This window comes from Pleurodeles waltl, chromosome 2_1 (assembly GCF_031143425.1).
Source record: "Pleurodeles waltl isolate 20211129_DDA chromosome 2_1, aPleWal1.hap1.20221129, whole genome shotgun sequence".
NCBI classification, from domain to species: Eukaryota; Metazoa; Chordata; class Amphibia; order Caudata; family Salamandridae; genus Pleurodeles; species Pleurodeles waltl.
The window spans coordinates 100905289-100930653 of NC_090438.1; the positions used below are offsets into that span (position 1 = coordinate 100905289).

General features: G+C 43.5%; 1 protein-coding gene across 3 annotated transcripts in view; it reads right to left on the bottom strand.

Moving 5' to 3' along the window:
- Positions 1–25365, bottom strand: part of LOC138261655 (actin-binding protein WASF3-like) — a 288156-nt gene that overhangs the window by 29185 nt on the left and 233606 nt on the right. For 2 of the 3 annotated variants that reach the window (XM_069210859.1, XM_069210847.1), the window contains exons 5-7: positions 24633–24750; positions 13904–14079; positions 2843–3106 (exon numbers count right to left, since the gene is read on the bottom strand). In XM_069210859.1, the coding sequence (XP_069066960.1) occupies positions 2843–3106; positions 13904–14079; positions 24633–24750 (558 nt within the window). The remainder of the gene's footprint in view (positions 1–2842; positions 3107–13903; positions 14080–24632; positions 24751–25365) is intronic. The other variant, XM_069210869.1, reaches the window with a different exon arrangement.

The window sequence follows — 25365 nt, forward strand, 5'->3', positions numbered from 1 at the left end:
TTGAAGGAACATCATATGGACCCCAAATGCTCAGGGTTTAGATATAAGGGACTATTGATCTACAGTGCTTCAATCGTTTTTGGAAGATAGTTTTGGTTTCATTGCTGAACACAATAGGATTCACATTCCTGGCATGTCTCTTGCTATTCACACCTGGGCTGGACAGGAACCGAGGCATGTTAGGCACTGAGCTTCAGATGTCACCTGCCAGTGAATACCCCTTCCAGCATACTACTATGATGATTTGGAGGACTAGCCTCAGAAGTTTAGAGTCAAAATCTATATGTGGTGGGTGAAAAAGATGGGTGTTTAGAGGTGTAGATTTTCTTTGATGATAGCAGGACCAGCCCAGATTGAGGTTTTGTGGAACCCAGAACAAGGGAAGGAGATTTCTGCATTTTGGGGTTTTTGTGTTAAAAGGAACTCTACAATGTTTTTCACAGAATGCCTGTCCCTGGAACATTACATGGGCCATTTATGCTGCACGAAGTGTAATGTTTCAGCCCTCATTGCGAGTTGCTCGTTGATTCTGGGTTCTAATTAGCATGAGAATATTAGTTATCCCCAATGAGCCCATACAGAATGAGGAATGACACAGGGTCATCAGTTTTACCAACCCAATGTACACATCTTTTTTCTAACTTTTGGTCAATTTCTGACACCATAACCAACTGTATGTCAGAGGTGGATGTGTGCTGGAAATGCAAAATGTGTAAATACTATTAGCAATTAGGCTGACGATGTGAGTCAGAATGCGAATTCCAATTAACATTTAAAGAGGACCTTAGTTTTACCTATGGAGTGCCAATCTTGTCCTGGTGCTGGAATAGGAACTTCTGGCTGTTTCACTGAAGAATCCTAAAGTACCATTCTGATGCCAAGGAAGAAAGGTGTTTGCAGCTCTGTCTTGCTTCTCTGGGACCACACATCTGCTCAACCTGCTCCCCATGATAAACCCAAGAACTCAAAAGCCCATGTGCAAGTAAAGACTGATGCTTTCACAGATGCCTCTTTCTCTCTCTCTAGTGTGGCTGATGAGTGCAAAAGGTCCTAGAAACAGAGGAAGCTGAGGTCCCTTATATGAAATCCTGTGGGCCAGTTACAACTGGACAGTTCTTCTACCTGCTCCTGCGAACCTTCTTCCCCGTGAAAGTTTTCTGTAGTCAAAGGAAGCAAGCTGCTACAGGGAAATACCAAGGACCAGTTGGAAACTTGGCATCTTGTTTTGAACCTGAACAGGAGATGTTAGGCAGCATCTGGCAAGTTGAACCTCTGGTCCGATGTTTGTTCAAACATCCTGGAAGAATTTTATATTTTACCAAGGTGCACTGTATTAAAACAGTTTCTGTTAATGGATGGGGGATCAAAACATTTGTTTCTGTTGAGGATGGGGGATCAAGGAGTATCTTCAGTGCCATAAGTATCCACTGCTGTAACCTTATGACATTTTTGGGAAATAAATTGGGTCATTTAAACGTAAGTGGGTGTCATACCAGAGAGGGAGTAGATGACCCGCTTCCAGTGACCATGGGTCGCACCGCCTGCCACATCTAAAGACCCCCCTCAGCTTAACAAGGATCAGTTCAACAAAGTCTTCTTGCTGGCATGGCAGGTGTATTTTTTTAGCAAAAATATAATAGTGGCCGATCAACATAATATGATCCTGAAGACTTTGAGATTATCATCTTCAATTCATAAACGGTTGGCAGAAGGTATGTACATTATCCAGAATTCTCTTATGCTTAGCGGCATGTAATATCTATGGAATTGGAAGATATGCTTGTGTTTAGCAGCAGTGCTGTAGGTACCACCACTTGGAAATAACTACAAATACTTGCAATAAAACATAGTAAATCTGGGGTTCCTTATTACAATCTTTGGACTAGTTGCAGGCATAGGTTGGAACTTCTGGCTTGGAGACATAGGCCCTGATTCCGACCCTGGCGGTAAATTCCGCCAGGGCCGGGGTCCGCGGGAGCACCGCCAACAGGCTGGCGGTGCTCCTTTGGGCATTCTGTCAGAAACGGAAAGTCGTCGGTGTACCGCCGACTTTCCGCTGCCCAGGGGAATCCCCCATGGCGGCGCAGCTTGCTGCGCCGCCATGGGGGATTCTGACCCCCTCACCGCCATCCTGTTCCTGGCGGTTCCGACCGCCAGGAACAGGATGGCGGTGAGGGGTGTCGTGGGGCCCCTGGGGGCCCCTGCATTGCCCATGCCAGTGGCATGGGCACTGCAGGGGCCTCCGTAAGCGGGCCCCACTTAGAATTTCAGTGTCTGCATTGCAGACACTGAAATTCGCGACGGGTGCAACTGCACCCGTCGCACCCTTCCCACTCCGCCGGCTCCATTCGGAGCCGGCGTCCTCGTGGGAAGGGGTTTCCCGCTGGGCTGGCGGGCAGACTTCTGGCGGTCGCCCGCCAGCCCAGCGGGAAACACAGAATGGCCGCCGCGGTCTTTTGACCGCAGTGCGGTCATTCGGCGGTTCCCGCCAGGCGGGCGGCTCCCGCCGCCCGCCGGGGTCTGAATGACCCCCATAGTAATTAACTATTACTAAAGTGAACGGCCCTTTTACTGTCCATTTATTGAAATATACTTTCTCCAGAATGGTATACATTTTCAGGCTACATTCGGTATGAAAACAGAATCGTTATTGCTGTTTATCGCAAAAAACACTCAAGAATAGCAGTGGATTATATGATGGTGAGAGGGCAAAGGAAATCAAATTATTTTGAATGAGAAGATCTGTGATTGACATCTCCCTAAACCCCACCATTAGGGCCTGGAACTGCTATTTTCACAGAATATCATGATGAAGAAATAAAGTAGTGTTAAATTTTCATACCCGTAATCTTTAAGTATTTGAGGCCTGGGGCCATTTAAAATGGTCTCTTGTGGCTGCGGTACATGAGGCTGCAGGACTCTGTTAAGACTGTTTTGCCGGCTTCCTGTGGATGGCGGACGGTAGCCATGTTCTTGGAGCTGATTGGCCACCAGTATGATCTCCTTGTTTTCTGTTAGCATGTGTGGCACAGGTGCTATCACTTGCTGAGCTATGTGGTTCGGACTGGCGGGATAGGAGTGATCACCTATATCTGACGCATATGACCTGCAGGACCAAAACACAACAATACAAGTAAGAAACCAATGGCGAAACCGAGGTACAAATACAATTACCCAGTCACATTTGATAGCAATACAATATTCAATGAAGATGAGAACACTAAGATGGAAGAGTGTCTTAACCTAGGTTACTTGATCGTATCAAATAGGTGTGAAACAAACAATCACTTATTTTCTCAAAACTGCTCTGATGGTTGTGGACTTTCTTAGAAAATAAATATGAGATTCTGTGACATATACGCTGATGAAAGACACTGGAGCACAGATTTACCAAGGACTTGCATTGTACAAGCATGAGGCAGGTGATCACAAAGTAACGCAAATCCTTAACTGAGATTTACAAAGCCATGGAAGGGCCAATTTGCATTGCCTTTTGTGGCTTTGTAATGAAATGTAATGCAATGCAGCAGCTTGCTCTTCGGTGCGTTGCATTCCCTTCAGGCAGGTGTTCCATGGGTGGAGCACAGCAGTTATTGTGGCTTTGTAATGAAATGTAATGCAATGCAGCAGCTTGCTCTTCGGTGCGTTGCATTCCCTTCAGGCAGGTGTTCCATGGGTGGAGCACAGCAGTTATTGCGGTTTTGTAATGAAATGTAATGCAATGCAGCAGCTTGCTCTTCGTTGCGTTACATTCCCTTGGGGCGGGTGTTCCATGGGTGGAGCATGGCCGTTATTGTGGCTTTGTAATGAAATGTAATGCAATGCAGCAGCTTGCTCTTCATTGCGTTACATTCCCTTGAGGCAGGAGTTCCACGGGCGGAGCATGGCCGTTATTGTACATACACCCATGGGTTTTGATGCAATCCCTGATTTACTAAGGCCAGCAAACCTGGGATTGCACCAAAATGCTACTCCTTCCTACCAAGGCATACCAATGAGAAATATCTTTATTTTTATAGCTATTTCCTCTTTCCACATATGCTGCATTCTACAGCACAAACAGAAAGAGTAAAATGCTTCTAAGTATTGTTTTTGTGCAGAAAAACAATCCTGCCTTTAGCGCAGGCATCTTTGCCACATGGCGCAACGGTGCCGATGTTGGCTCTAGGAAGACCACAGTGCACCAGGGATAGGAAGCAGCAGAAATATGCCATACCTTTGTAAATGTAACTAATTTCTGCTGTCTCCCTTTCACACAGTGCAGAACAGCAAGTTCCCTTGCCGCGTGAAATCTTGATAAATTTGGCCCCAGCTATCATACCACAGAGGGAGAGGATGGCCCGCTTCCAGTGACCACGGGTTGCGCCACCTGCCACCTCTAAGATCCCCCTCTGCTTGACAAGAATAAGTTAATTGAAGTCTTCTCGCTGGCATGGCACGTGTACTTTTTAGCAAAAATATAATGTGGGCCGATCAACATAATAGACTTTGAGGCATTATCATCTTCAGTTCATAGATGGCTATTGAAAGGTATGTACACTAGCCAGAATTCTCCTGTGCTTAGTGACATGTAATATCTATGGAACTGTAAGATAACTTTGTGTTTAGCAGCAATGCTGTAAGTAACACCACTTGGAACTACCTACAAATACTAGCAATAACCCTTAGTAAATCTGGGGTTGCTTATTACAAACTTTGGACTAGTATGCAGGCAGAGGTTGGAACTTCTGGCTTGGACACAGGAATAAACTTAACTATTACTAAAGTAACTGGTTACTGGAACCTTTTCAGGACAATAAGGTGAGAAAGAAATATATTTCGAGGTTTGTTGATGGCAGAACGTCTTTTTCCATTAAAATGAGCTTCCTAAACACATATCATAGTAAAAGGAGACAATTTCTTTATGACAAATAATTTTTATAACACAGAGAAAATGTGGACTCAAACACAGTAAATTTTCAACATTTTGTATGCATGACATTTGAGGAAGAAGCATAGTCTGTAGTTAAGATAACATTCTAAATCTGTGGTGCTAAAAATATCTCACAAGCAACACATAACATTATGCTACTAATGACTCACCAGAGAACCATGGATCTGTAAATTCAAAACCCTTACATACCAATATAAAGGCAAGAAGGTCCTCTTTACAAGTTACCCGTTAGTTCAGCAGGAAGGTACAAGGGCCTGAATTAACATTCCAACTGGTATTTCACAGTGAGTTAACAGGGATTACGAGATATGTCCCCCGAAATAAGAGATAACATGTCGACCCGGGAACACAGGACCCAGTTCTGTGTGTTTTCTCCCATCAAGTGGAACTAACAGTCCCAAATCCACACCCATTATCACCTGACTGGAGCAGGGGGTGAATTAAGCAGCGGTGCTTTTCTAGGCTGTGGGGGAGGGTGACAGAAGCAGGGGCACTGGGAGGGTGTAGTGTTGTGGGTCAACTAGCCTCGCCCACTCAGTTCAGGACATGGGGGGATGTGAACATGTGGGTATTATGATTTTGTTTCTCGTGTCCCATGAGCGACCAAGGATTAGTTCAGCCTGACATCCGGCGTACTGAGCTGAATAAAAGCAGAGTTCACGTGCTAGGTGTGGTCTTGAGTACTGAGCATCGAAATGTGTCCACGTCTTTACTTGCCGCAGCGTACCTTGGATGCCCAAGCACTACAGTGGTGATGAAGATTCCAGGTGCCCTTTGTGCCGCTGAAGCCTTCTTCTGACCTGAGTGCATCTGCATGGCAGCACTCAGCGTGTGGTCGCCACTACCCAAACCGGGTACCCAGTGCCACTACGCCACAACCCCTCCCCACTTCCTGCTGCACAGCTGAGTGGTGAGCCATGCCCTCCTACTGCCGTGAGAGGGCCGCCTGTGGTAGCAGTGGCTCCCTCGTCTTATGCCACGTAGCCGCCCGCCCAAAGCAGCAACGGCTCTATTCGCTCTACATCGCGCTGCAGCCCACCTCACCTAGTGGCTGTCGGAGCAGTTACGGCACAAGGAGACACCAGTCAGCCAGAGCCAAGAGGCCTGCATGATGCAGCCCGCTGCCCATCTCACTGCTGAACTTTTCTAGACATGGTCGCTTATTACAGCCAGTCTATGCAAAACCTGTCAGATCTCACAGTGTTACTCTGGAAACTGACAAGAACCTCCAGCCCCTGGGTATGGGGTGAGGAACAGCAACAGGCATTCAAAAACACCAAAGATGCTTTGTCAACCTCAACTATCTTGGCTTATTTTGATCCAAAGAAGGAGTCTGAACTGGACGTGGACGCTAGCACCACAGGGCTAGGTGCTGTACTGTTGCAACGGCAAGACTGTGGTGAATGGGCCCCGGTTGCCCATGCGAGCAGAACCCTGACACCTACAGAACAGATATACTCCCAGATTGAGACGGAGTTCATTGCGATCCAGTAGGGATGCCACCATTTTTACACCTACCTGTACGACCACCCCTTCACTGTGTATACAGACCACACACCATTAATCCCCTTCTTTAAAGGATCCATGTCTAAACCATCCACACTTGTCGAAAGGTGGATCCTACAGCTGCAGGAATTCAAATTCATTGTAGTCTACAAACAAGATACTCAAAACCCAGCTGAATTCCTGTCAAGCCATGCCAGATCAGCCACTCTGGCAGAAACCAGAGAAGCGCAGAGAATAATATGTTCGGTTCATAGTAGAGAGATTAATGACAGTGCCCATGTCTCTAGAAGATTTTGTGGCCGCCACTGAACAGGACGACTGCCTGCAACTGGCCATCAAGGCAGTGAGAGCCAGAGACTGGCAAGCTCTGTGCAGCAAATCACCTCAAAGGACAGAAGAGGCCAAATCAACCCTACAAGCACTGTACATGGTGAGGTAAGAACTCTCTGTGACAGCGGAGGGCTGTCTGATGAGAGGGTCCTGCCCATAAGCCTCCAACACCAGCCAGTTCAGTTAGCTCATGGAGATCACCAGGGAGTGGTGAAAAAAAATAATCGGCCCGCAGCAAAGTATGGTTTCCAGGATTGGACCAAAGGGTGGAAGCAAGGTAAAGGATTGTGACTCCTGCCAAGCCAGCAACCCCTTAGCACCACAAGGTCCTGTCAGCACAGAGGCAGGTCCAAGGGCACCATGGCAGCAAGCAAGCACTGATTTTGGGAGCTTCCCAGATGGCACCCACTTGCTTATAGTGATTGATGACTACTCTTGCCACCCAGAAGTGGAACTTGTAGCCTCCACCTCAGCATCCAAGGCGATTTTGAAAATGGAGATGATCATGACAACCCATGGGCTCATAAAGGAACTCCACATGGACAACTGGCCTCCTTTCAACAGTTGTGAATGGGTCGAGTATCTTTTGTACCGCAGTACCAAACACAGAAAGATCACCCCACAATGGCCTCAAGTCAAAAGGGAGGTGGATAGATTTGTGAGCACTCTAATAACAGTCATCTGGATAGCCAAAGCTGAAGACAAGAGTGTGAAAAGAGCCATCTTTTCGTTCTTGAGGGAGTACCGTGTGACTCCTCATTCTACCACTGTGATATCTCCCAGCAGGATGTGCCTGGGACGGACAATCAATGACACTATTCCCCATCACCCCAGGTAGGCCGAACCCCCAGATACTCCAAACCAATCAGACACCCGGCGAGCAAACAGTGACTTTGCTTCCAGAAGAAGGCGCGCAAAAAATGCCACATTCGGCCAGGAGATTCAGTGCTAGTACGCGACCGACACCCAGCAGGAAAATTCTGCCTACCTTTTGAAGCAACCCTGTGGGTCGAGACAGTGGTGAAGAGGACCAGGATCACCGTTAGCCGAGGAGCTGAAACTGTTACATAATAGATCTCACACTTCAGGAAGTTGTCCAAAGTTCCCGGATACGAATGGTCTGATCCAAACTCATAGAGCAATGGACAAGATTTAAAGACACCCTCCCAGGTGGACGAGACTGAGGATACCTCTGGGCAGAGTGGTGCCGCCAGCATGACGTAGACCCCATCCAGCAGTACGCACCCCTCTTGCCAGCCAGCACTGTGTAGCCCAGTTACGTCAACATCTGGCAATTCAACTGTTTACAAGGCTGACTCAGTGAGGAGGTGCCGAGGGGGTCCACCTTAGGGGCTATCCCGCCTCACCCCAATGACTTAGAGATTTTGGGTCAGACTATTGACTGCCTTGTGCTTTGTTTGAAAGGCTGGCTCTTTTGTTTGTTTAAATGTTTCAGGCTCAGAGGCTACCACTTAATTTGTGTCAATAATATTGCTGGATTCTATTTTACTTAGATTTTTTTCATGCTTGGGATTGAGTGTACCAATGTGTGCATGTGATATTTATTTGTTGTTTAGTTGGGTATTGTTGGGTTATATCCTGAGTGTTAGGGAAATAAGCGAGTCATCTGTAGGGTAGTTGGTTATGCCGTGTGATGTGTTTGCTTTGGTTTCTTCTGTTCGTTTACAAACCCAGGTCTGGTGCCTGCCTGTCAGACCTTGCATCCTTTTACTTTGGGAAATCAGACATAGCTACTGCCTTTATTCGAAAAGTTTCTGCAAGAGTGAGATCGGGGTTAACATGCACTCTTAGGTTTGCATAATCGAGTTTGGAAAGAACTTCAGGCAAATGTGTCAATTAAATATTTCCAGCAGAAAACTATCTCTACCACTGAAAGGCGAGGCCACGAGTATTTATGAACTACTATAAAATCACTGACACCACGTGCATAAGTGCCATGAGTGCAGCTAAAATGTAATTAATGTGCTTTCACCAGAGAAAATAGTGCCCAAAGACATTCAGCGTACACATTGTTTAATTATATAAAATGTAGATATTAACCTTATGTTTTCCAAAATGTTACATTTCAAATCTCTTACGTGCTGAAGTGCACTTTGTTTGCCACGGATGTAATATAAAGATATTTAAAATGTCATGCTTTCATGTCCAAATTGTTTATTTTAAAATCATTGAATGAACCTTTAGTTTTGCACATCAATGTGCTGACTCGGAAACGGGGCCTCTGTGAAGATCCGAGCTGCCTCTCAGGGTGCTTCCTTGAAAGGGCTATCCCGTCAACCCCTGGGCCTTATGACGTCATGGGGCTTTGACTGAACCCATCACATGAGATCACTGGCCGAGAAGGCATCTTAAAGTGAAGGACAGACCTCTGCCACAGGACAGACCTCTGCCACAGGAGACAGAGGCTGGGTAGGAAAAACACACCTGGGTAGAGAACAGCCTGAACTTGCATCTGAAGCCTGTCATTATTCCCTGGTGTCTCCATAACTGAAGAAGCTCTGTTTACCTCAGCAGACTGCGCCATCAGCCTCTCAGATGGAACTGAAGAAATCCACGAGCTGAGAGGTCAGGAGAGCGAAAATTATCATTTTACACAAAGACAGACCGTAAGCTCGTGGAGTAAACATGCTTTGGCAAAGGCAAAAGGTCTGGTGTTGGCTGCCAGCCCTTTGGCTTTACCAATGCTTGTTTTGCCAGGGTTTTTGTAAAACGTTATTGTTGGGGAAGCCGATGGCCTGGGCAGTGTCTAAAAGAAAAAATATTATTTTTGGTCTCAAAAAGCACACATTGCCATAGCAGTCCCCGGCACTGAAGAGAAATGTTTTTGTGTGGATGTGCTCCTTGTGAAAGGGCAGAATGGCGTCGCACACAGTGAAGTCAGCCAGTAGCTGTAATGGGTTAACCCACTTCCCCGCGCTGTGTGATGTAGGAGGCAGGAGAAACATATGAATTCTATTCCTATTCTATTTAGATTTGCTAACCCGACGAGGTTTCCTACCGCTAGCAGATAAGAAACAGACAACTGTTCTCAAGCCTTCTGTAATACTATAGCTGATTTTTTTCAGACCAAAGTTAAAGAAGTTTATGACACTTTCCAGTCAAATAATCACTTATTATTGACAACATTGACAGGTAACGAACTACAACCTCCAACTTAACCGAACAAGTTTTCAAAATGATTACAACTATGAGATCAGGACCTCCAATAGATCCCTGCCCCCCCCTAAAATAACACAACCTGTTCCAGATATAAGCAGTCATCTAACCATCATCTTTCATGAGATAATTAATTCAGGCTACGGTCCTCAGAAGTGGAAAAAGGTCTCTATTTTACCTTTATTAAAGAAATCTCATCTGGACCCTAATGAGCCCAGTAGTTACAGACCAATTTTCAGACTTCCTTTCCCCGCTAAAATATTAGAAAAGGCTCTGAATTTGGAATTGATGACTTTTATAAACACAATCAATTTGCTAGTTAGTAGTCAATATGGGTTCAGAAAATCCCACAGCACTGAAATGGCGCTAATAGCTGCATCGGAGGAACTGAGATCTATAGTGGATGAGAGTGGTGAAGTCGCATTGATTCTACTGGACCTCTCAGCGGTGTTTGACACTGTCAATCATGCGATTTTGATTGACCGTCATGCCGGACTGGGGATAGGTGGCTCAGCCTAATAAAATCTTTCCTCAGTGACAGAGTGCATCATTTTGCCATGGAGGGCATTGTTTCTGACCATTTCTGTCTACCTTGTGGCATGCAGTAGGGATCTTCACTGAGTCCCACCCTGTTCAATCTCTGTTTCCCCTCTGGCTAAACTTATCAGATTTTTTGGTTTCTCAGTGATCTCATACACCGATGATACACAAATAGTGGTTTCAGTCTCCACCAATCTAGATGCTACAGCAGCCAATTTCAGTTCTTGTATGATACAAAGAGCTGGATGAACAGGAACTATCTAAAACTGAATTCCAGTAAAACAGAGGTCCTCCTGCTAGGGAGCGATACTTCATTTTGGTCTCCCAGGTGGTGGCCCCATGAAATGGGGTCCCCCCTTCACCTATGCAGAAAGTGAAAAACTTGGGTTTGATCTTTGATAAACATCTTAACTTTGAACACCAGGTCAACATGTTAGCCTCGTCTACATTCTACATCCTAAGATTGCAGATTTATTCCCTCTGATTTATTAAAGATGGTGATCACTACCCTTGCACAATCTAATCTAGATTATGGCAATCCACTGTTTCTGGGCACAAAGAAAAGTCTCCTTCTCAGACTTCAGATGCTTCAGAATTCAGCTGCCCGGCTTCTAATGAGTATTACTAAACATCAATCTGCTGCCCAGGACATTAAAAAACTTTATTGGCTCCCGTTTGCAAGGAGAATAGATTTCAAAGCTCTTTGCATAGCCTTCAAGGCTGTACATAAAACTGCCCCAAATACAGTCAGGACAGATTCATCTGGTACCAATCCTCTCAAAATCTGACATCGACAGATGCTAAGAACTTTGTGTTGCCTGGGTTTAAACGGGCATCATGAGGAGGTTGGAGCTTCTTTCTCAGAACAGCGCAACTCTGGAATTTCTTCCTTTACACCTAAAGAACTGATCTGATTTGTGGCAATTTAGAAAATCGCTGAAGACCTTGCTCTTTACACAACAGGCTCAGCATACTCTACTACTTCCCTCCCTCCCCTTTGTGTCAGTGCAAGCGCCAAGATGCTTTCGGGCTTTCAAGCAATTTATAAAATGGAAATCAAATCAAATAGCTATCTGGTCTTCACCTCATTTACATGAAGAACATGTCTTTAGTGCATCATGCCTCACCTTCTCATAGCTGTTGTGGTGTGCGGCCCATAACTACTTTTCTGGTAGAGGTCCCACTTTCAAATCTGTAATTAACTTGTCTATTTAGATTTAAATCACTGCCTTGGTTTTAGATCTGCTCCAAGTGGCAGCCTTTCTTTTGCTCTTTGATTTTATATTTGCCTTAAAAGCCTTTAACAGTAGTTCACCTCCAGTCTCTGTCATCAGCCTTGTCTTATGCCATCACTGGCTTCTGGTGGTCTTTGAATTTCCTGCTCCTTTTTATTTTCTCAACATGCATTTGCCTTTTATTGTTTTTATATTCCTCTAGAGGTTTTTAGGAGCATAGACCAGGAAGTCCACCAGCTGCTATGCAGCGGCAGTGCACCAAGAGCAGTCTTAGCTAAAATGCAGAAAGGAGTATACAACGGGTGCCTGCCGGTCCCCGATATCCAGAAGTATTATTGGGTCTTGCAGTCATAGTCAATGAGTGGGCCTTCGCAGATTGCCAGGACCCAGCCTACCATTTTGACACAAATGCAATGGGCCGAGGCACACATGATGCTCTGCTGAATGATGTGAGGAGAGAGAAAAAGCTGCTGACACACACCTGAACGGTGGTCCTGAATTGGAAAGAAGCTACCAGCTATATAGGCTGGAAGGGGAAACTCACTGGTTTAACCCCACTTTGGCACAGTGATTTATTGTCAGAAGTGAGGGGGCTGAAGGGATTCTTGAATTGGGAGCTGATAGGCATTGAACACCTGAGTGATTTCTGGAGAGAACAGGCACTAATTTGCTTTGAAGATCTCCGTCAGGAATGCGACCTAGCTGAAAGCAAACATTTTAGGTATTTGCAATTAGGACATGCTCTAAGGAAACATATACAAGAGGGTGAGCAATTACTTGAGGGTTCCCCCATGGAATACAGAATACTTACCAAACCTATACCCGAAAAAGGAGTTTTGGTGCTCTATAGAAAACTGGTTAACAATTCACCTGATCTGTTGGTTCGGTAGCAGGCCATATGGGAAAATGATATAGGAGACTTTGATGATGAGGAGTGGGAGGAGGCACTTGGGAGCCCCCATGAGATAGCCATCCTTGCCCATTTTCGGCTGGTTCATCTTAAAATATTGCATAGGCCCTCCTACCCGTGGACACTGCTACACAAGATAGGCAAAGCGATCACGCCAGCGTCCCTGAGAGGCTGTGCTGGGGAGGGCTCATTCTTCCATATTCTTTCGGAGTGTCCACTTATAAAAGAATATTGGTCGAAAATAACACAAGTAATGTCCCAGGTCTCCAGGCTGGAGATCCCATTGGATGCCAAGTGGCTGCTTTTGGGGACAACGGGGGGACAACGTGGCCTACATATCAAGAGATCTGGTTAAGGTTGGCCACTGGGGTAGCTAAGCACAACATAGCAAGAGCCTGGGGCAAGCCAACCCCTCCAGACATAGCGGACTGGGAGTCGGGCCTGTGCTGGTGCCAGAAGGCAGAGCAGGTGGTCTATGGAGGGAGAGGTTGCCCCCAACAATGGAAGAAAGTGTGGGGAGCATGGGAGGAGTATCGGGGTTAGAACCTTGAGGGCAACTGAGAGATGAATCTTGGAGGACCGAGGCACCAATGAGCTATATCAGAACTTTCCAAATGTTAAGGGGCTGTAAAAGCTCCACTCGTGTCTTACCGGTGTAATGAATCATTGGTTTGTTAAATAGTAATGACAGTGAATTCTGGTAACCCTGCTGTATGAATCTTTCTGTTCAATAAAAAGATTTAAAATAAATAAAAAAAATTGTGCAGGTGGTTGCAGGTGGTCACCGTTATCACTCATCTTCTGGACCCGGACTTATTTTTCATCATCCAACTTTAGCCCTCAGCAAGAGAGAAAGGCTAAAAAGGGTGAATGAAGAAGGAAGAGAGAGATAGAAAAAACAGAAAGAAAGCAGGTATTGAAAAAATCAGCAAGAGTAAGATAAATACACAGGAAGCGTAGGGTGGTGGAAGTGAAAGGCATGAGGAAGAATCAAGCTGGGACAAAAGAAAAAACATTGGCCCAAGCTGTATTTTTTTAAATAAGCAATGCCTGTTAAAGAATAGGTATTAATACAAGAAAGAGCAAAATGCCTGACTCATATCTTCCCAAATAAATGTATCTACTTTGTATGTCTCCCCATAAAGTCTATTTACAGGAAATATGGGAGATGGTATGTGATTGCCTGATGCCTTACAGGATCCTGAAAATGAGAATGGATGCATAAAAATCCCCACCATGAAAGCAACCAAACACATCATTCATGACACCTGCCTAGTATCTGGGGACAGTGATCCCTCGGATGAGGCCACATGATATGGAGATGGTGAGAACCTGTTATCGGGCCTGAATTCCTTATCATATGCCATCATGTTCCACTCTAGGCGTCGGTTCCGAGCCTTCCTCACTTTCTTCACCTCGCGGGTTGGGTCTTCCACCAGCCGCTGTTCCTAAAAACAGACATGTCCAATATAATAACTTTCAGTCAACAATATGATTAATCTTTAATGGGTTTCAGCCACATTTTACACTTTGACCACATTTTACATTTTCATTGATGAGCAACTCAATGTTTTCACAAATATTTTGATGGGTGTTGCTTCTTTAATTTTTGTTGGTAGCCTGAGGCCTCCTTGATGTATTGAATGGTGCTAAGAGAGGTAAAAAGGAGTTACTAAGAGATGGAATGAGGCTGAAGCCCTGTGAATGGCATGATCTGTCAAAAAAACTTGATCTCACAGAGCAGGATGGGTGAGGGACAACCTCACTCATCCTGGCCCAACTGTATCTCTGTCGGGTTTTATCATGGTGATGTGTTTACGTATGATCTGCAATGGCACGCTGCTATTTCTTTGCACTATGCCATCTGCACTGGCAAGACACTAATGCTTAGGGAATATAAATACAAGGGTTTGGTCTCAGAACTTGCAGAATGTAGTATTATTTTTGGATCTAGGTGCACTCTGGTGGTGTAAACCTTACACCACATCACTAAACACCTGCATAGCATATTACCGTTTACTACGTTTGAGGTCAAAATTTGTTTCCTTTCCAATGTAAAATGGGGATTAGGAAAGTAACCCAAAATTACAACAGCCAAATGGTGTATGTCAGCGAAAAAGCCTATGTTTACTTAAACGTCCAGAATTATCATGAGACATTTTTTCTGTACCAGATGACTCAATGGATAAGATCCGGGGTCTCCAAACTTTTCAGTATGAGGGCCACATCGTATATTTTACAAATTTTCGGGGGCCAAAAAAATCTCTGTGATATGAATAAAATTCAAATGAATTAATAAATTTCACTTGCATTTTTTTATAATCAGCATGATATGATTCAGAACAAAAAAGAAATGTGACAAATACAAATCAACAATGGCCTGCTTAAACTGCGAAATGATATATAATTAGTTAAAATGTCAAACATTAGCAAATGCGCCGATTAAATACTCAAATAAGAAAAGCAGTCTGTTTGTTTTTAAATAATTTTATATACTTAAAATTTACAACGAAAAATGTTAATGGAAAACCTGTACCATACAGTTTGCATACAGCTCTTTGATGGCAGTTCATACCTCACCGAGCTAGATTACGATTGCATTTTATGAACTGCACAGTGACAAAAGGATCTCTGTGACAAAAGCAGTAACCCACTGAGCTGTGCACATAAAATGATTAGATGAGTCAAAACCGTCACTAGACAAAACTCTGATCCCTCTCCAGCAGGAATTTTAATCACCAGAGATATCTTGACAGTTTTTTTGTTGTTCTCTCACACTACAAGACTCAAGGTATTTCCCACAGTAAATTCCAGAGTGAACCAACAAAATAACAGAAAGAGCCTAGCCAATTCTGTGGCTTGGCTCGAACAGCCCTGAAAAATGTTTAGCATGTAAATCGTGTGCCAAACACCGAGTAAAAATAGAATGAAAACTGCTCAAAATTCAAAAAATGTGCTTCTTTAACACACGGTACCATTTCAAATTTAGTACATCAGATTATGATTACATCATGGCATTTATTAAAAGTGGCAGTTTTCAAGCAAACTTACAAATATTTACATCCACAAGAATTACAGTTACCACTGTACCACACATGAATGCTAACAGGCACCTGACCTGACAAAGGAGGTAAGAGGGTGTAGGTTTCACTGGAAGAATATAATACTGCGGGCATCAAGCATGCATGTAGCGCCTGGAATACATAGGCAAATTTCTACTGAGAGGCCGCACAAATTTAAAACTGCTGTATCTTCCAAAGAGAAATAGAATTGTCCTGTTTTGATAGAAAACTGTTTAAATGTGAGTGATTAGGTTTAATTGAACTCTCGAGCTTTGCGATGAAGAGAAGTCTTATTATTTTTATAAAGATATAATATGGTATGCTTCCAAGAAATGGTCACTTCGCAAGGCGCCAACCGTCTAGATGGGGTTACAGACCTCGTACTCCAGGGGGGCTGGAGTGTGGGCCCCAAGGTAGAGTGGCGCCTTGGCTAGGACCCCAAAACTGTGCTCCAAAAAGTTTTACCTGGGAGGTGGCCCCGGCGAAGGATGTGTTGTATAGATATTTTAGCCATATTTTAGACATGTTATTGTAGCAAACTAGGCCTGCCGTTGTGCACTTTAGCCCAGTTACATTTTATTCAGCATTGCTTTATTTTTCCAGCATTAACCACAGTTGCAGTGTTGTTTTATTTTCTCTATCTATTTGTTCCTTTGCCTACAAAAGCATTACGTTCTTAGCATTGCACTCTGTACTTTCTTCAAGGCTGCAGTCAGATAGGGTTGCCGGCAACAGTGGTATGCTGTATCTTCAACATTCACAGAAACATACATTTTCTTACAAGGGGACCTTTTCTTAGAATATCAACTGTTTTATTATAAAAACAGTTCCTTGTCCCATACACGTTAGAGGGAGATTCCAGCCAGATGACCACGATAGCATGCTGATTCCTGATTGCCTTCGCTACAGCTGCTTGCTCAGACTGCCGAATCCCTGGCCTACATGGGGACAGTGTCTCTCTCCATAGACAACAGGCTTCCTTGCTCAGGTATGGGGGATGATGCCTTCCCAGGGGGGAAACCTGAGGGGTGGATTAGGGCTTATCACACTGTGCTCTAACATAGCTTAGGGAGGAAAAATATATATCACTCCTAGTATGGTAGGACTGTTTTTGTGTTTCACACTCGTCATCTTTTTGCTTTCAGTATGTTTTATCATCCTAGTTACTGCAATACATGCCATTTTATCTAAGATGCAGTTACTTCAATAAATCTTTATTGAACTATACTCTGCCTCTGTTTGTCTTTGCCTGTGTGAGACTAATGTAACAAGAGAAAGGGACGAGATCTGATCAACCACGATTCTCCTGGGGAGTCTCTTCTGTCATGCGCCGGGTTGCCACAATCATCCCTGCTTATCCATGTCCGCATTCTCAACCTGTAAGAAGTTATCAGTTGCTTTCACCTCCAGATGCTCTTGAAGATCCCTAAGTGAACTATTGTGACCTCTGCTGCACTGTCTAGCAGTGCCAGTGCACACTTCTTGTTGTTCAGTAAAGCCCTCTTCCTGAGTGGCATGTCGTGTTGCAACTGCTGCCACTTTTTTTCTTTTTGAACTGGGGTTTTTGTTGGGGAAGTTTCTCTTCTTTCTTAACAGAAACTTTGAGCGACTGTTGTGAGTCATACTCTATTTGCTGCTACGACTGCACACCTCTCTCACTGCGTTTTTCCGGTGAGTCCTGAAAGGAATGAGATTGGTGTGTATCAGTATACTGATATCTGTCAGGCATTTTTTAATTATCTCTATTTCTAAGATTATATTTGTTTGGAGGGGTCTCCGAATGCGGAGATTCTCCCCTTTCTTTTTTAGGTGTTTGTTGGTTTTTATCTCAGTGTCTAAAACAAGACTAAAATAGCTATACAACACCCTCCCAGTGCCGTTACAAAGGTGGTAGCTGGTTCAAAGCCTAAAATGAATAAAAGCTAATAAGATCTATTTATAAAAACATATATACATAAATGTCAATAATGGCAAGTTAAAAGACACTTGAGCAGGAGTTAGAAGGGGCCAATTTAAAACATTAGTAGTGGCGCCAATAAAACAGATTTTAAAAGTCGATGTCATTTTTAAAATTGCCAATTATATCTGGGATAATTGAAGGCAGGAAATGTTCCACTCCTGCAGGTGGTAAAATATCCAAATCGTTGCCAAGGAAAACCATAGAGCACTCATGTCCCAAAGCCTGAGCTCCAGCTGAGGCAGCAGCATTCTGTGTTGTGCCCAACGTTGAGTTAAGAGTTGCATTATCCACAAAGGGCAACTCATAGACAGCTTACTATAGCAAGCGCACTGTCAACGCGCATGTCTTTTAATGAGCCGTCAGCGAGAATATCAACAGATCAGCATCCAGTGAAAGTAAGCGCCGCATAGAAAGACAGACTTTCAGTGCACATTTGAAAAGGCACCAAAGGCATCGATACACAGGCTGCACACAATCCAAAACTGGTCGGAATGATAGAGACCAGTCACACTCCAGTTGTTCCAGGAGTGTGCTCTGAAATACTGCATCATGCATTCACAACACAGTTGCGCTCGTGGAAGCCCTTTCAGTCCTCCTTGTTGTGAAGGGACAGCCATTGCGCAAAAAAAAATAGCAACAGCAAGATGCCAAAGTAATCGGAAATCCCCCAAAAACACTCAAAAAAGCCTTAAAGAGATGCGCGATTCCATTAGTACTGGACGTGTTAAATATTCATCCCACGAGTTCACCAAAGTATCTCGGAAAGTTTGTACTTAAAAGGGATTGTATCTCTGCAGATGACCTCGCAATTTGAAGCGCATAGGTCTGGCACGCAGATGTAAGCGCCACATTTTTGAAAGAATAAAGCCTTGAGTCTGCTTACTTGTCAAACTTCACATCTGAAGTAGCAATTTGAGGCCAAATCTCTGCTACTTCTCATTGTTGTATGAAGGGAAAAAGAACATTCCCGCAACATGTGACAATTTGGGAGACCAAAACGACATAAGCTATTCCGGTTCACATTCCACATCAACTCTCACTGTTAAGAGCACATAGCTGCTACCATTTGAGAGCACCTGGAATGCAGGTCTAATCAAGGGGGCTGGAACTCCCTTCAGAGAGCAAGCCAAGTTTACTGCAGAGGCATTACATGCCCCATGCAAGGACAGCTGCTTACAAACATCGAATGGCTCACAGAAGTCTAGCATTCACTACCGCTAAGAAAGACCCCTTTCATGCTATTGAAGCATTTGTACGAAAAGGGAAGCTCCCACACCTTGTATATGTAGCTATCTCCCAGCCTTTCATATCTTCCTACTGGAATGTGTTTTAAGCAGGATGTAAATTGAAGTGTTGAACTAGGCAGATTAATAACCCTGTGTATCAACCATTCAGCAGATGGTGTTTCAGTCACATTAAAAGGCAACTTTTCTAATTTCTCGATGCTAAGCATGACATAAGTCGCTTCCTTCTTAGCCATTATTTGTTGTTGTCGCTTTAAATTAAATGTTGAGAATATGTCCCTGGTGCTAACGTGTTGCCAGGGAACGTGACCTGCTTTCAGCATTTATAGTGTCCAACCTAACTGCATGATGGACCTAAGCTGACTCTGTCTATGGTGTAAAGATGACATGTCACCCTGTACTATGTGTATTGCAGAAGATACAATGTTGTTTAAAGTGTATACCCGGTCGGACAAGGTGTTAATCCCATTATCTACAACGGCTAATGTTTTCTGTAAGTTTTCCTGATCTATTTGCCTTAACCGGGCAGCCACTTCTTGTTGAGAACGTTTCCAAATCTCATAATATACTGCATATAAGAAGCGCTTTCTGTGTAGTCTTCTGGGGCCTAACAGGAAGTCCTGTAAATCTGTATAGTTGGACAGGAGACTGAGGTGTTCTTTAACAGCATCTAGTGAGGAACCTTTCAACCGTTGCTGGTATAATTTCCCTACACTGTATGTTGTCACTATACCTGAGTGTTCTTAGGACACATAGCAAGGGTCTGGCCTATTTGTTCTAAAACACCCTTTGGAGTTTACAAAACATGTATGGCACCCATTGGTGTCTACTGGCCACAATAACCACCCAACCCGATGTGAAAGTGATGTGTTAAATGTTCGATTCTGGATCCATTCATCGAGCTGCTCTTCAGATGCATTTATACACTTTTGCCATGTATAAGATTTTGCAGGGGCAGGATTACAGGGCACATTCAATTCCTTAATTTTTGCCAAGCCTAAACAACTTGTTTGTTGTACATTGAAAAATATAATTTGAACAGGTATCAGGCATGCTCTAAATGAAGCTTCCTTTCCCCTTATTTGCCAATTTTTAGATCCCCACCTACTTTTCAAGTCTATCAACTTCAACCAATAATCATAGCCTTCCATAGCTAACCGGGAAACAAAGGAATTAGAATAAATACATTTTGTATCGGTCAATAAAACATGGTGACTTTCCATTCCTGGCAATTTAAAATAATATGACTCAGCATTTTGTGCGCAGAGAAATATGCAAACTTTTCAGTATACATTTTGGAACTCCCCACTGGTGGAGTCGGACAGTGTTCCCACTGTGTATAATTAAAAATAGTCTTTGGGGTACTTACTCTGTGAATAAAATGATGTCCATAATAAGTATAACAGAACATATCTTCATAATTTTCTTTGGATTGATAAACATCCTCATTGTTAAATATGGTATATTTTTGCAAATCAGACATCATAGAATCAACTGTTTTCACATACCAATCATCAGAAACTACTGTGGGTGTTATTACATCGTTCATGGAAAGTCTGAATACATATGGAATTTGAATGACCTCCTTGGGGTCGTATGTATGAAATAATACTTTATCCCAAACAATCCCATCAGGAATTCAGGAATTGGTACAGCAGAAATGTTCACGAGGGACAAGTCTCTATGGACTTTATGACAGGAAAAATGTAATGTTAAGACCTCATCCACCAGTTCAACTGTAGAGCATTCAGGAACGTAATGACCATGTATCAGTAAAAAGAAAACAATGACAAACCCAACCCAAAGGAGGAAGGCAAGTACAGTTAATAAAAGCCATAGACAGTTCCACGGAATAATGACATTTTGAGCCAAATTATCAACTTATGTGCTCTTGACAGTTCTGTTGCAGTAGAGGTGGATGAGTCGGTGAAAGGGTCATTGATGTCGGCAAAATAGCCAGATGTACATGCATAAAACTGGAGCCGTGTTTGGATGAGGAGAGCTAACATAAGTGTCCCTCGGTGGTTCATAGTAGACTATGCCATTCGTTTGTTTAGAGTTTGAGTAGAATTGCTCAAAATTGTTGTTGTGACTAGTAGCAGAAGAAGTTAGTGGAACCAATGAGAAATCATTTTCCACCCTCCCCAAGCTCGGAGAGGTGTCAGTGTTGCTGCTTAAAACGGATTAGACTGACAGCCGTCACACGGTGTGGAATTGTACTTATTACCCCACAATTCAGGTAATTCTGCCACCCAAATCCAGTGGCCTCATTAGGATAATGAGAACCTATGCGACAGAGCGAGGATATTTTGAACCTCTTCATTTGAGTCCTTGTGTCTCAGGGCATGCGGCCTGCTCCTCACTTCACCATATTACCAGTCAAAGTACTTATCTGCAAAGTATATCCTTTGGTGTAATTTCAAGGTCTGGACACCTGAAGAGATTGAGAAGATGGTGAGGAGGGGGACCAGAAGCCCTCACTGACGCTGCTCCGATGTCCTCGCCGGGAATCCTCACCACCTGTACAACCAGTCAAAGGGCCTGCTGGTGCAGGCTACAGATTTCTCCTCTAGCTATTAGTAAAATGGAAGCCAGGGAAGGCACCAAGAGACCTGAGGCTAGCCGCCGTCCAATGCAACCACCCACCGACTGAACCTTGAACACAAAATTGGCGTCCTGCTACCTCATGCCATTCACCAGCAGCATCCTGTGCACTGAATTTCTTTCTGCCCAGGGCACCACCCGAGCAAGGGCCGACCTTGCAGCACTATGGATCTCCACACGAAGTAACAGAAAGTACATAGTATGTAATGCACCCAGGCATGACAGCACTTAATGCGGGTGTCCGTGCTGGAGGAGTGGTCCCAGACCTGCTGCTGGTCTGGCTTTCTGCACCGCAGGACAAGGTCCAAGAAGTAAAGGCTGTGCGGCATGGTGATTAGGCAAGGCACGAGGGATGATTTTTAAGCTGAAAGGGAGGGGAGTGCAGGGACAGGCCAATACAATTTCACCAGGGCCGTCACTGGTAGCACTTTTGTGTGTTACTACTGATTGATGACGCTGTGAGCCAACACACCGCTGTTTGCTGCTGTTTTGAAAGTGTTATAACATTTAACATCACCCCTTAGGCTAGAGGTACTGTTACATTTTATAATGCTTTTAAAACAGCAGCAGTAGAGTGCGGGTGTAAAGAATTCCCTCGCATATTACAGCCAGACTGTCACTGCGGGCTGAATAAAATGATGTAGCAGGGTGCAGTTGGCCCGCAGGCTATAGTTTGGAGACCCCTGGGTTAGATTGACCAGATCTGGATACTCCACATTCGTGTGCAATATAAATGTTTTGTAGCCAGTCTCTTGCTCTTGAAACTGGTATTTTCTCAAAATGCATTGGATGGAAGCACCCTATCATGATGACCCTCCTGAGATTAGCCAAAAAAATGAGTAACGTAGGAGACAAAAGGGAAGGTTGATAAATATTTACACATTTATGATGTGCCTGTGGTAATTGTTAGATCACCAAACAATTTAGAACAGTGGTTCCCAACCTTTGGTTTGGGGACCCCTGGGGGTCCACGAAGCCTCCTCAGGGGGTCCGCGACTGCTTGGAAAATAAAATAATACTAACAGATTAGGTCCCCAGCTTCCAGTAATGACTATGTGGGGGACCCCGAGATTCCAACAATGATTCAGTGGGGTCCCCCGGGCTCAAGTAATGATAAAGTGGGGATCCACAGAAGTAAAAATGTTGGGAACCACTGATTTAGAAGATAGCCATTTAATTTTCTTCTTAAAGTAAGAAAATTAAATCTCAGTGAGACGGATCATAGCAGAAACACTCAACTGCCAATAGCCAGGATGCAAGTCAAGGTGAGGATCCCAGCAATAGGTCTACAACCGTGGTCTTGACTTGGACCGCAACTGACAATAAAACTTCTAAAATATACAATACTTTGTTGACACAAAATATAGAATCCTTGAAAATTAAGAAATTTCACTGAGCAATTTAACACACAGGTGAGGCACTCATTATTTTGCTCACAAACAAATAATGATCAACTTGAATAAATGATCGTGATCAACACACTATAAAACAGAGAATCTCAATTTTCACACCAAAAAGGACGGACTTTGTTATGAATCCGTAACATATACTTGTTGCAAATATAACTTTCAAAAACATCTAAAACAATTCAGAAAATAAGCAATCGCAAAAGACAGAAGGATGGTGGAAGGAGGGAAGACCCTTTCCAATTTTTTTGATGAAAACTCTAGAAGTGAAATTTGATGGTGAATCGAGTCTTAATCTGCCATTTGATGTGATGTCACACTTTCATTCACCATCTCCATATGTAAAGAATTCTTTGTTATTTCACATTCACATACAAGCACATTTGTTTCATTGCACTTTAAGCTGCCAACCAAACCCTTTAAAAAGTCACAGTTGATACAAAATGTACCACCAACACCTAAACTTAAGTCCAAGTGATTGAATCTTATATCTCCAGTGTTGGGTGATTTACTTTGTCTTCCAGAATCAGTATGACATGGTTGTGCCCCATTCTGTGTTGTTATATGTTTGTGACCCACTCTACCAAATCAAAGGACTTTTTACCATTTTACAATATTACAGAATTGTTCCCTGTTCTACAGCAGTGGTTCACAACCTTTTGACTTCTGTCAACCCCCACTTTCTCATTACTGGAACCTGGGGACCCCCACTGAATCATTATTGGAATCCAGGGACCGCTCACTGAGTCATTACGGAAAGCTGGCGACCTAGCCTGTTAATATTATTTAATTTTCTAAGCAGTTGCGGACCACCTGAGGAGGCTTCGTGGACCCCCAGGGATTCCCGGACTACATGTTGGGAACCACTGTTCTACAGTATTGCAGGACTGTGTCCCTGCTTGTCTTTACATGCTTTTCCCTGTCATACAGTGCTACATTGTTAGGCTCCACATATTTCAAATGTGTGCCCTTTTCTACAACGTCCCAAGATTTATCCTTGTTTTATATTATTTAAGAATTGTTCAATATTCTATAGGTTTGCAGAATCGTCCTTTGTTCTATAGCATTGCACATTTTTGTCACATTCTATTGTGCTACAAGTTTAATCTTCAATCATTCTACAATACCAGAAAACTCTCCCATTGTTAAAATATTATTAAACAATTGCTCTTTGTTCTATATTTTTGTAGCACTATACCAGACTGTACAGCATAACAGGGTAGCTCCTTGTTAACTATTGTTTCAGGTCTGTGCAATGTTTACAGTATCACAGCCTCCAGGCTTTCTTACGCCAGGAAAGAAGGTTATGGCTTCCAAAGGTTTCACATGGATTAAGGCAGCCTAAATGTATAAACTCACCTAAAACCTGTGTAACCCAGGCCTAACAGGCTTAGGGTCTGATTCGGATCTTGGCAGACGGTATACTCCATCGCAACAGTGACGGATACCCTGTCCACCGAAATATAAATCCCACAATATTCTATGGGATTTATATTTTAGCAGACGGGATATCCATCATTTTTGTGACAGAGTAACACACCCGCCGAGATCTAAATCAGGCCCTTAGTCTGGCCTGAAGCTAGGACAGACTGGTATAAACCAGAACAAAGCATTAAGGCCCTTCTTTGTTTACAGTATTAACACTGTCTTAAATCAGGAAGACTCAAGTCCATTGGTAGGTTAGGAAGACCGAACATTTTCCTGATCAGCATCAGCCCAGTTTACCTTCTGCCTCCTTTTCTCCTTCCTTTTGTCTTCTGTAGCCTGCAGCATCTTCTCTTTCCATAGATTGAAGAAGTACGATGGGTCAGTGTAGAACTTGAGACCATCCTTCCGGTCATCCCTGAAAAGAAGCACATAATAGCGATCAGTCTCTGTAGGTGTACCCCAGGTAGATGTAGGAGGCAAGCAGAGAGGTTCCTCTATTATGGAAATGAAGAAGGAAATAATATGTCACTAACAATAATGCAATAGGTATTTCATTATTCTCAAGTGGTACTTCTGTATTCACCTGTTTCCACTATTACAACATAGTATGAATGTACTGCACAATCCAGTATTTTGCACATACTTGTAATGTCTAAAGTTACCAAGTGACTTTTTGTCTCTAGGCATACTATATTCCAGTCCTCGGCTTTCATTTAACAACCCTTTGCATTCTTTGATGTGTAGTCCTGATTCACCTTATTTGAACTAATTGAACTGAAATTCAAAATTGCAAACGATATGTGGAAGAAAAAAATGAACTGGAATATGGTGTGCTTCAAGAAATGGAGCCTTCTAATAAACATAGACATTTCTAACACATAGACAACATTCTGATTCACTTTACTATATATGAGCATGATACCCAGCAGCGGCTCCTCCGCTAAGGTGGAGGAGCGTCGCCCCACTGCTTTCAGGAAAAGTTAAAAAAAATGATAATAACACAATATCATTATCATTTTATTTCTCAGGT